The following is a 12500-nucleotide window of genomic DNA, read 5'->3' on the forward strand; positions in this document are numbered from 1 at the left end:
CCTAGAGGTAACGCGTCCGCCTAGGAAGCGAGAGAGAATCTGAACGCGCTGGTTCGAATCACGGCTCAGCCGCCGATATTTTCTCCCCCTCCACTAGACCTTGAGTGGTGGTCTGGACGCTAGTCATTCGGATGAGACGATAAACCGAGGTCCCGTTTGCAGCATGCACAGCGCACGTAAAAGAACCCACGGCAACAAAAGGGTTGTTCCTGGCAAAATTCTGTAGAAAAATCCACCTTGATAGGAAAAACAAATAAAACTGCACGCAGGAAAAAAAAAAAAAAAAAAAAAAAAAAAAAAGGGGTGGCGCTGTAGTGTAGCGACGCGCTCTCCCCGGGGAGAGCAGCCCGAATTTCACACAGAGAAATCTGTTGTGATAAAAAGAAATACAAATACAAATACAAACAAATACAAATAAGGTAGGTATCCCGAATTGCAAACACCGTGTAACTGCGAACGCTTCTTGTACCGCCCCTACTTCCAAGCGTTTTCTCGCCAGACATATTAATTTTCACAATTTAACGTCTGGTTCGACCTCGTTCTGACACCTTAATGAATCTTCATTTCCAAGACCCAGTCAAACATCAGCCATTTCTGGCTATTTCCGCGTTCTATCTTCTCTTGGCGCACCACTGCCGACAAAGTTCACAAACGTGCTCTCACAATCCTAAAACCCAGGAAAGGCTGTAGTAGGACGAACTTTGACACAGGTTCAAATATCTAATTTGACAGGATATGTTAAATGAAATGTTCATAAGCGGTGCTGGTAGAATTTGAGAAACCGTGTTGGTGTCAGAACGTTAGTTTTGACAGGAATCTACGAAACAGTGTCGTTTGCAATTTGACCATAGGTTATTTTGACGTGAGTTTATTTCGAACGATGTTGCTTGATAAGTGATGTTTTCAAAAGGGTGTGTATGTGTGTGGTGCGATGTGTGTGTTTAATTTTGTGTGTGTGTGTGTGTGTGTGTGTGTGTGCGCGCGCGCGTGTGTGCATGCATGATCAAAACCAACAATACAACAGTCTGGTGCGATGTTCTAATAATATTGTATGTCTCATGAAGTCAAGACCTGCTTCTTTTTTAGTTGTCCAAAAGTACCCAAACCCATCGTCCGCAATTGGGCTTTTGTCCGTTCGCATTTACCCTCAGGGTCCCTGCTTTTTCAACCTTAAGAGAAAAAGGAGTAGACGAACGTTTCCTGGTGCCACCAATCGGAGAAAGTCTTCAAAAACAGAAGAGCTACATTTGACGATCGTAGACCTGCTATCTGTACAATAACACACGTTGAGCTGGTCACTTCGATTCGATCGTTCGCTATTAGGTCTGTCTACCGTGAAGGTATCCAAATCCACTTCAATTCAAGGGTTGTTGTAACTGTAAGGACACAGCCATAGCTCCTATTTGAAATACTTTTACAGATTAAACTGTGTGTTGTCAAAAGGAGCGTGTTTTATGTAGATTGTGTGTGTGAGGGTGTGGGGTGGGTATGCGGGAGCTTGTGTAGGTGCTTGCGCACGTACGCATAGTTATATTCATGCTGGTTGTCACTTACCACGCTAGCTGTGCTTCATTTGACACATACGGTTGTACAATAATGGGCATACATTGCTTTCTTTGTGGCCCCAAACACAGAAAACAACAACAACAACAACAACAATACCAGCAACAAAAACACCAACAAAATCCCCATTCAGCATTTACCATTGTCACGAGGTGAGCCGGGCACGTTGAATCCTGACCGGACAGAAGACGACTCGGGGAGGGTCAGGGATCTGCAGAAATGAGGGCACCGAAGAAAAAGGTGTGAACGCCAGGCCAGCACTTCACCCTCCTTTCAGTCTGCACCCACACCGTGTCACCTTTCTTCACGCGAAGTACAGACGAGGCATAGCAGTACGCGTGGCTCTTACTGCAGTGGGAACGAATCTTGATGGAACTGTTAACGATCAAGTCGACGAGGGTGTCGGAGTTATCCTCACCCTTAAGGAGCAGCTGGACCCCGAAGAGGTACACCCCGGGCACAGCAACGGTGTAGGCGCCCGTGTGAGGATTGTAGTCCCCTTGTCCCGCTACGAACTCGGTCCCGAAGCGGATGTTGGCGATCACGTCTTCGTACCTCAGAGTTGCTCTGAATGCCGCGGCTTGTTTCGTCGTCGAAGAGGAAGAAGAAGTATATGAACACACACACACACACACACACACACACACACACACACACACACACACACACACACACACACACATACACACACACACACACACACAGATCAGTGAGGCTGTGGGGCATTTGTCTTACGTACTGCACTGGAAAGGAAAAAAGAAAACACCAAGCATCCAACGCGCTCCATGGACTTTCATGCAACTGAAGCTACTAAAAGACAAGAAAAGAAAAAAAAAAAGAAAAAAAAAAGGATCGACCATGCCTTTGAGTGAAAGTGATAAGGTTACCATTGAAAAAAATGCTTCAAGGAGAAAGGCTGGGGTGGAAAAAGGATCGTAAAGGAATTTCCAGGCATGGTGTGGAGTCATGTCTCTGTAAATAGACTTATCGCTGAAATACGCTTGTACAGGGTCAGTAGCACGTACGATCTTTCCAAACTGAAACTTTGGTCAGAACTGAATTTGGATACAGACGACAAAAAAAAAAAAAAAAAAAAAAAAAAAAAAAAACAATAGACTTGACACTCAGACATATATTTCTGTTTAATAATTACGATGTAATAATTAATTGCAATGTTTTTAAAAGCGAATATGTGAAATGCTTTTATTTGAGAACATATGTTTATTACTCTTGTTTAATCAACTAATCCGCCTGTGTGGGGTGGGTGGGGGTTGGGGGTGGGGGGGGGGGGGGGTGGGGGGGGGGGGGGGGGGTGCGGGTGTGTGCTGATTATCTGGTTGCGGTTTTCCGCAATTTATCTTTATTCTTGTCTTATCTATCTATTATAATCAATGTGCAGTATAGTAGGCTATGTTTATAATTATATTCAAATAATGTTTCTTAATTCTTTCTGTTCTTACATTAAGAATACTAGTTATTACCTGCAGTGTGTGGATGTATGTATGAAACGGTGTATGTGATATTTTTTACATTTGTATCTTCGTAATATTCGTAAAAGCTGTTGTTGACTTTTACAGTTATGGTCCCCATGTTGTTTACTTGTCTATGTTGTGATAAGGCACCTGACCAAATTTCTCCAGTTGGAGATAATAAAGTTATTCTTATCTTATCTTATCTTATTTTTAGACTGACACTGATTGATAGATGCCAACACCTGGCAGCTGGCATGAACATGATGAAGGTCACATTGCACAGCTCTGATACTGGATTTTTTGACATGCTGTTTTTGAATTTGACAATACTCGCATAATTTTGTATCCGAACGTTTAGATATTTTGCAGACTTGTTGATAATACCCAATGGTTACGGTGTGAACATTTTCAATGAATTCGGTTTCTCTATCACCGAGAAAATACTTGTCAAAAAGCGGCTCACGTTTTGGGGGACACCCGATATATATATATATATATATATATATATATATATATATATCTTGGCAGATGGATAGTAGAGTGAAAGAGAGAAAGGGAGGACGAGATAGAGAGAGAGAGAGAGAGAGAGAGAGAGGATATGTCATCAGTACCTACTATAGAAAGCAAACAGCCGGATGACTACAATTATTCTGTTGTTGCTATCGGTTCCACGTCTTCCTCGTTCTCCTCCCATTAGATGAGCAGCCCGGTGTCCTCGATGAAGGCTGCCGTCCATCGCAGCTCCTCCAGGGTGCCGTGCAGTTTGGCTTCCACTGCTGTCGGTGTTGGCCAGTACTTCCTCCTGGATGCTGCATGCGTCGTACAGTCTTGAAGGATGTGGTCGGTTGTCATTGGTCCCTCACCACAAGGGCATTCTCCACTCTGTCCAATGCCAAATTTTGTGTGCATGTGGTGGAGCAGGCGGTTGTGTCCAGTCCTCAGGCGGAAGAACTTGACCTGTTCCCGTCGTTCCAGCAAATGGTATCTGTCTTCTGGGTTATATTTGGGGTGCTGGAGGCGCTACTTTATTCCTTGCTGTGCCTTGATGATTGTCTTGATTTTATCGTATGACACCAGTTTGTTGGCCTGCTTCTTCTGTGCACCGTCTTTTGCCAGAATGTCCGCTTTTTCGTTGCCTCTGATGCCACAGTGTGGTGGTACCCATTGTATCACCACTTTCTCCACTCTGGCACTAAGGGCAACAAGGGCTGAAGTGAGATGGTTTTGTTCTTTGCAGTGTGAGTTCTTGAGGGCTTGGAGCACGGAGAGAGCGTTGATTCTACAGCGACTACTACCATCTCCAATATTACCAGTACAATTGCTGTTGCATGCATGCATACAAATCGGGAGGAAATAAAAGGAAAGCAAACAAACAAACAAACAACATCATCATCATCAACAACAACAACAACAACAACAACAACAACAACATAATAATAATAATAATAATGGTATTTATATAGCGCTGAATCTTCTGCATAGACAAATCAAAGCGCTTTCGCACCAGTCATTCTCACGCACGCATAACTCTGAAACTGGAGAAACTGAAGACAAGGAAGAGGCAGGGAAGGGAGGCTATTTTGGGAAGAGGTGGGTTTTAAGGCCAGGCTTGAAAGAGCTGAGTGTGGAGACTTGATGAAGCGAAAGAGAAAGTTCATTCCAGTTGCAAGGTCCAGAGACAGAGAAAGAACGGCGGCCAACAGTCGAGAGTTTGAATCTGGGTATGCGTAAATAGAGTGGATCCGAAGCTGATCGTAGTGAGCGAGATGGAGTGTAGAGGTGAAGGCAGCCACAGAGGTAGGAAGGGGCTGATTTGTGAATACATTTGCAGCATAGAGTGCTGATCTTGTACTTTATTCTGTGCGAGACAGGGAGCCAGTGGAGATGTTGCAAAAGAGGAGTGATGTGCTCAGATCTTTTCCTTCTGAGGACGAGTCGGGCAACAGAGTTCTGTATGCGCAGAAGGGACTGAATGGATGAAGCAGGCAAACCAGACAATAGAGAATTACGGTAGTCAAGGCGAGAGAGAAACGACAAGACTAGATGTTGCGTCAATGGACAGATATTTCCGGACGGCACTGATGCGCCGCAGTTGACAGTAGCAGGATTGACATGTCTGACTGATAAATTTTTGCATGGATAGTGTGTTGTCAAGGACAACACCGAGGTTCCTGACTGAACTGGAAAGAAGGATGGATGTACTGCCAAGTTTGATTGTGTCAATTGTGATGGAAGAGAGTTTTTGTTTAGTTCCTATGATCATTGTTTCAGTTTTGTCCGCGTTCGATTGTAACTTATTTAGAGTCATCCAATTTTGAATATCCAGGAAGCAACAAAACAACAACAACAACAAAAAGAAAGAAAGAAAGAAAAGGAAGAAAGATGAAGAAGAACATTAACAAGAAGAAACAATAGCAAATGATCCAATAAGTGAAACACAAGAAGGCCCCCATTGTTACTGCCAACGGTAGTTTCTATACCCGAGTCAGTTATGGCTGGAAGGATTGAAGTTATGGAGATTTGATTCGAAAATAGAGAACTGTCCGTTTGTACGTGAATAGGGAGTGTTTTCCTCAGGAATGCACCTGAAACTACAAAACTAGTTTTGAACATGTCAGTGCAGGTGCACGGTAAAAATTGATGCACTTGTTAGAGCCGTAACGGTTGGAGGCTCGGATGAACAGATGTTTTAGATATTGTGGTGCCAGTTTATCGTGCGATTTGTACACGAGTAATGTTTTGTTGATTCATAACTGTCTTTTTTAATGGAAGGATGTTTATTTTGGCTTGTTTTTCTAAAGCTGACAATGAAGGATCTGGTACAAATATTTTGGCTGCTCTCTTAAGATGAACATCGGCAGCACAGCTCCAGACTACAGATGCGTCATTAGAGTGAGAAAGACAGTGAGCGTGGAAGAACATTTTGCGAGCATCACTGTCTGTGTAAGGCTTGAGATGATTTAGTAAAATCAGACGGCGTTCCAACCTTTTGCAGACAGAGTCAATGTGAGACTGTCATTTCAGTGCATCATCTGTTTTGACTTCGTGGGTTTGTTCAATGGAATTATCATCGATATTCAAAGCGAGGGCTAGGGGATTTTTTTTATGCCTTTGTCTTGGTGCGAGAATTATACTCTCTGTTTTTATTTATTTATTTATTATTTTTATTTTCATTTTTTTGGGGGGGGCCTGGGGGGTTGGGGGGATGGGGGGGGGGGGGGGGGGGGGGGGGTGAATCGCCATAGAGTTGGATTTACACCATTTAGAATCATCAGTTAAATCCGGAAGCATTGCTGACAGCATTAGAATGAAGGAACTGGAAACTGTAAAGAAACATAGTCATTGAAAGCAATCATACCTTGTACTGGACGCGATTCATTGGATGACTTCTGATGTTCAGCGATCAGTGCGACTTTCTCTTCCAGCTGACGAAGCTGACGGGCCTGGTCTTGCAGCTGAATGGCTTGCTTGACGACCAAAGTGACCAGCGACAGATGGCCAGTCTGGTGGTGACTTGTTCTGTTGGCTTCAGTGGCAGAATTAGCGTGGAAGAGAACGTAGAACAACAGCACCTTCAGAATGGTAGACATGGCTTCAGTGGATCTCGTTGGCAGTATGTGAGAAGCGGACAGCTTTACCTTTCCTGTGCTGTGTTAATGGCTGAGCTATGGACCCGAGTGACGAGACACGAGTAAAAATGCGCTTTATGTAATAAACCTGTGCTTTATTTATAGCCGCGAACCCATGTCCTGTTTGGCAGCCAAAGAGGAGGTACAGGTGAACAGTTGCAAGACGAGTTGGAGACTGATTGGATGAAATAGTGTCGATATTCTTTTTTTTTTTTTTTTTTTTTTTTTCGTTTGAGGGCTGTGACTCCGAAGTTCGTTCGTGTTCACGAGTGGGGTTTTGCGTATATGACTGTTTCCATCCCCGTCATTTAGGCAGCCATACTCCGTTTTCGTGGGAACGATGTTCCTGTGAAAGTCAGAAAACATTGACAGAGGTTTGCAATGAAAGATCCCCCATGTCCTCCAGTTGTATGGGACAATCCTGTCCAAAAAAACACAAAACAAAACAAACAAACAAAAAACAACAACAACAACAACAACAAAAAACAAAAAAACAACAACAAACAACAAACCCCCCCCCCCCACACACACACAAAAAAACCAAACAAACAAAAAACAGGAAGCGTTCTTCTTACCCCACTGCAAAGAGAACAAGAGGTTGTCTCAACTTGAAAGTACTTACCATAGTAATAGTAATAACAATGATACTAAAAATAATGATAGAAATAGATAGATAGATAGACAGATAGATAGATGGATACATAGCTAGATAGACGGACAGTACTTATATAGTGCAAACTCCCCATAAATCGGCTCTAAGCGCTGAACATGAAACAATACACATATCATAGTGCATGATAACATTCCTCTGTACATAAAAAAAAAAAAAAATCAACAACAAAACACGAAAAAAACAAAACAACACCGAAACTGAAAACTGACGAAAACTCTTAACTGCTAAAAAAAAAAGAAAAAAAAAGTAAGCACTGCAAAGATCACCTGCACAAACCAGCCATGTTTCTTTCCTTATGGTGAGCTTCAGTTTCAATTTCGGACAAATCCATAATTATACGCTACACCCCCCATCTGCCGGGCACATGCCTGACCAGCAGCATAACCCAACGTGCTTGTTCAGTCCTTGGGTGCATGCATTATATCTGTGCACCTATCAGAGCGGATTTCTTTGACATAATTTTGCCAGAGGACAACACTTAACGTACGTTGCCGTGGTGCACCTCATTACAATCTTTATATGGTATACCAGCATTATTGTTAATCAGTTACAACTAGACCTCCACAAACCATGTGAGTGTTATGAACTGGTTACAAAATGTGACAGTGAAATAATGAATTCATGTATAAAGGACTTATAAGCAAAAGCAGAGGTAAGCAGAGGACACTAAACTTAGTTGTGATGGACATTAATTTATGCTCCCTCAAACTGTTAAAGTCTTAACTCCCGAGAGCAAGGTTTCGGTTGCGCATGCGCACTAGAGCCTATCCATAAAAGGGAAAGGGGCGGAGTTTATCTATAAAAAGCGCGAGCACGTGTCCGGTAGGTTAGTAGATCGTCATATTTCTCTCCGTTTGCATGTTTTACAATGTGGTCGTTTACGGTTGCCAACGTCGAGGGGCTGTCTGCATGCTTTCCAATTCTCACCGGACAGTACCACGTGCTGGTGCTATTTTTATCTGACAGACACGTCTAGCGCAAACACAAACGGCTCTAGCTCCGCCCCTTTTCTCTGCATTCAAATTTTGTATTACGTGTAGCTGACACATTTTGTACTTTCCAAAGTCAATTCAGGTCTAGATTGGAAGCTGCTAGGCAAATCTCGCTCTCTGCCATAAATGAAGCCAAACCGTAGCTTTATTAGGCTTTTATTTTGAATAAACCGTCACCGACGTCACAGTGTCAGACTCTGGTGAGAAACTGGCTTGATTCAAATCGCCCGCCATTTATAGTCCGGTTCAGGCTTGCACTGTCTTTTTGTTGCCACGGGACCTCGGTTTATCGTCTCACACGAATGACTAGACGTTCAGTTAGGTTTTCCAGTCAAACTTGGGAGAAAGGGTATGACCGGGATTCGAGCCTAGACAATAACGGACATTGCATTGGCAGACTAGCGTCTTAACCATTCTGCCACCTTCCCACACCTACCTTTTGTCTAGGCATACCTGTCGGAGGGGAGGTGGCTGGTGTTAATGACGCTTTTTTTTTTTTTTTTTTTTTTTCGTGGATAAAGGATGGTGAATATGTAATGAGTTCTCTCTCGCGTTGTGGACTGATGGTGACATTGATACTACTGGCGATTTCCACATCAAATTACACTTCCCTTTTTGCCGGATATGGTTGGTGAGAGAGAGCGGGGATGGGGGAAGAGGATGTGTGTGTGTGTGTGGTGGGGGTAGGGTGCATGGGGGAGGGAGGGTCCGGGGGGGTCGGGGGGGGGGGGGGGGGGGGGGCGGGTGTGTGTGTGTGTGTGTGAGTGTGTGTGTGTGTGTTCGTACGTTCGTTGGGTAACTGGAAATATTCCTTGTGAATTTCATGCTTGTCACAAATGTCGGGAGATGTGGCGGAAATTAGAGATGTTTCTTTTTTTGACTCACTTGTGTAAACATAGTGAGTCTATGTTTTAACCAAGTGTGTGTGTGTGTGTGTGTGTGTGTGTGTGTGTGTGTGTGTGTGTGTGTCTGTGTGTGTGTGTGTCTGTGTGTGTGTGTGTGTGTGTGGTAAACTTTAACATTGCCATTTTCTCTGGAAATACCTTGTCTGGCAATACCAAAATTGGCTTAAACATAGTTTGACAACAAAAAAACAAAAAAACAAAAAAACTTCACAGTCATACCAATAACAGGTTGAAAGTTTCTGGAATTAAGCAGTATTTCCAAATTATTAACGATTTATTTCGCTGAGATGTTTTTCGAAAACTGCTTTCCACTGCTTGGCGGACAAGAAGGCAGATTGTTTTCGAAGACGACATGATCTCCTGTTTCTTGTTCACAATTAAAAGGAAAGAAACACAAATTCTGCTGAACACTTACAGTGACACTAACTACACCATCGACGTGTTTACTGCATATCAATGTTCTAAAATGGATACTGAATTAACTGGAATGAACATAAAAGGAACAAGAGAGGCAAGGCCTTCAAGACTCATTTGTGATACACTTAAAAAAAAAAAAAAAAAATCTAATCGTTAAAATGCGTTCTGTATTTGTTATTAAAAAGCTTCGGGTTAAAAAAAAAAGAAAAAAAAAGTCCTAACCAGATTCGAACCCCGCGTGTTGGGGTGAGAAGAAACTGTCTTACCCATTACACTATCGTGGCTCCTTAACTGACGTTCTAAAATTTAACATTTGAACATACTTTTTTTAAAGGGCGATAAATCGATTGCGGTATTCGCAGTGAGAACGCTGTTTAAATCATATTATTCTGGTGTATCTTGGGCATTCAAAAAATCTTTAAGGGCAATAAAAATTCTTTTTAAGTCCGCGGTAAAGGAGACGTGGCTATCGCCTCAATACCACACTGCGACATTTAGCCGTTTTCTCTAGATCTAGATAAATGTACAAGTTTAGTTACATCCGCCGGGAATGTAGTATGACACGGTCGATTCAATTTCTCTTTTATGTTCATTCTAGTTTTATAGTTTCAAAGTTGATATGAAAATTGAGTATTTTGATAAACTAACAACATGTAGAGCCAAGTACAAGTACTTCTAAATGTCGTATGAAGTGAAAAGGACTTCATTTTGAGAAAAGTCAAGACTGGAAATTTTTTCGTTTCATCGGGATCAATTCAAGGATATTAACTTGCATGGTTTACAATTTTTAACTGTGAATTCCAACTGATTCTGTGGATATTTTTATGGCAGTTTGGGGCATAATCCAGTAAGTGATGAGGCGTTCACAAATCTTTCTCTGAATAAATATTTAACGGTCTCCTTCTCCAACTTTCCATCACATGTTATCGTGTATTGTCTATTGAATATAGGATTGAAAGAGCAGGTCAGCAACTTGAAACAAAATGGCGTCGTTCGCGTTCGCGAAGAATATGAGCACGCGCTTTGAGTATGTATAAATATGTGTACGCAATTGATTTTTGCCCATGACCTTCAGGGCTCAGCCAATAGATCTGTAAAGTCCACTGTCGTATTGATTTTAGTATTTTCCGAAAAAGACCACTTGGGCGAAAGAACATAGTGAAAGCCCTGTACACTGAGAGTAAAACACACTAGCTTTTTATGTATTGAGTATAATTTCAAAATGTAATGTTTAAGATGAGAAAAATCAGTTTAAAGCAAATTAAGTCCCCAAGCATTAATTACAGATTAATTTCCCTTTTTTACTATCTGCACCAAAACGTTTGCAAAATAAATAAAACTTCCATGCTTAGCAAAAGAAGTTCCTGTTTGAACAAAAAAGGATAATAATGACTGCTCTTGTTGTTGTGTCAGAATACCAGATCAAAGTTCCAAGTTTAGAGAATACAAAAAAAATATAAATATAACAGTAACTGCAGTTTGCATATAATTTGGCTTCTTTTTTTATATATTTTTTTTGTGCCCATCCCAGAGGTGCAATATTGTTTTAAACAAGATAACTGCAGTTTGCATATAATTTGGCTTCTTTTTTTATATATTTTTTTGTGCCCATTCCAGAGGTGCAATATTGTTTTAAACAAGATGACTGGAAAGAACTGAATTTTTTCCTATTTTTATGCCTAATTTGGTGTCAACTGACAAAGTATTTTCAGAGAAAATGTCAATGTTAAAGTTTACCACGGACACACAGACACACGCACACACACACACACACACAGACAACCGAACACCGGGTTAAAACATAGACTCATTTTGTTTACACAAGTGAGTCAAAAATTCAGTCGATCGTTACTTTCAGCCCATTGTAGACTGATTTGTGCAGATCTATAGATCTATTATGTGTTGCAATGTGTTTGAAGGAGATGGCACCGTCGTCTTTACCACCGAAATAAAAAAAAATCGAGATATAATTTAAAAAAAAAAAACAACTTAAAAAAACAAACAAACAAACAAAACATGACTTAAACGGCGTTATTACGTCTACTACAGTCACATCTTTTTTTATGGAATGAAGAAGAAAACGTCAACATTGTTTTACGTTTTAAATTTAGTCATTTGACGTCAGATGTGCCGCAGCCTTGGGAATTAGCCTGCTTACATCAGAACTAAACATGCGTGGTTCGATCCTGCTCGCATGCCTTTTTTTTTTTTTTTTTTTTTTCTCGCAAGCTTATCTTATATACCATATTTAATCCAGAACACTTTTCAACGATTTTTTAAATCTCTTTTTTTTTTTTTTTTCTCATTATGATTCCTTTACTGGATAAAGCGCGAAGCACAAGTGAGTCTTGAAGGCTTTGCCTCTTGTTCTTTTTTTTTTAAATTTTTTTTTTTTTAATGAAGCATTCCAGACCAGTTATGATGAAATGTTTTTAAGTATTCGCATGCGAGTATAGTTTCTAGTTTCATTGACTTTTTTTTCCTTCTAAATACAGAGAGGGAAGTATATTTCCACGTGGACAATTTTTTTTCTGGGATTGGTTACATAACACATACATACATACATACAGACAGACAGACTGACAGACTGACATGATGCGATACGGATACTTATTTAGCACCTATCCTCAGTCACAGACCAAACTCTGAGCACTTTTTACAAACAAAGACTCATTTGCCTAACAGGCTGTCTACCTGGGTACAGCCGACTGACGGCTGCCACAGGGCGCTCATCATTCGTTTCCTGTGTCCTTCAATCACAGATACATACATACATCATTATGATAGAAATGGTAATAATCCAAATAATAATAATAATATCATTTATTTTCAGTCTAATATCATCATCT

At 41.2% G+C, this 12500-nt stretch overlaps 1 protein-coding gene across 1 annotated transcript; it reads right to left on the minus strand.

The window, feature by feature from the left end:
• Positions 1-1676: 1676 nt before the first annotated feature.
• On the minus strand, positions 1677-6736 carry LOC143289534 (complement C1q subcomponent subunit C-like). Its single transcript, XM_076598536.1, has 2 exons — positions 6394-6736; positions 1677-2143 (listed from the first exon to the last, which is right to left on the minus strand). The coding sequence occupies exons 1-2, from the start codon at positions 6623-6625 to the stop codon at positions 1767-1769; spliced, it is 609 nt and encodes a 202-aa protein (XP_076454651.1). The 5' UTR covers positions 6626-6736; the 3' UTR covers positions 1677-1766.
• Between the last annotated feature and the right edge of the window lie 5764 nt (positions 6737-12500).

Source organism: Babylonia areolata, chromosome 14, assembly GCF_041734735.1.
Source record: "Babylonia areolata isolate BAREFJ2019XMU chromosome 14, ASM4173473v1, whole genome shotgun sequence".
NCBI lineage: Eukaryota > Metazoa > Mollusca > Gastropoda > Neogastropoda > Buccinidae > Babylonia > Babylonia areolata.

Bases quoted from the DNA above. Each gene is read 5' to 3' on its own strand.
- LOC143289534 (XM_076598536.1), bottom strand. From the start codon at position 6,625: ATGTCTACCATTCTGAAGGTGCTGTTGTTCTACGTTCTCTTCCACGCT. The intron at 2,144-6,393 runs GTATGATTGCTT...CGACGAAACAAG, and splicing joins TGAATCGCGTCCAGTACAAG to CCGCGGCATTCAGAGCAACT.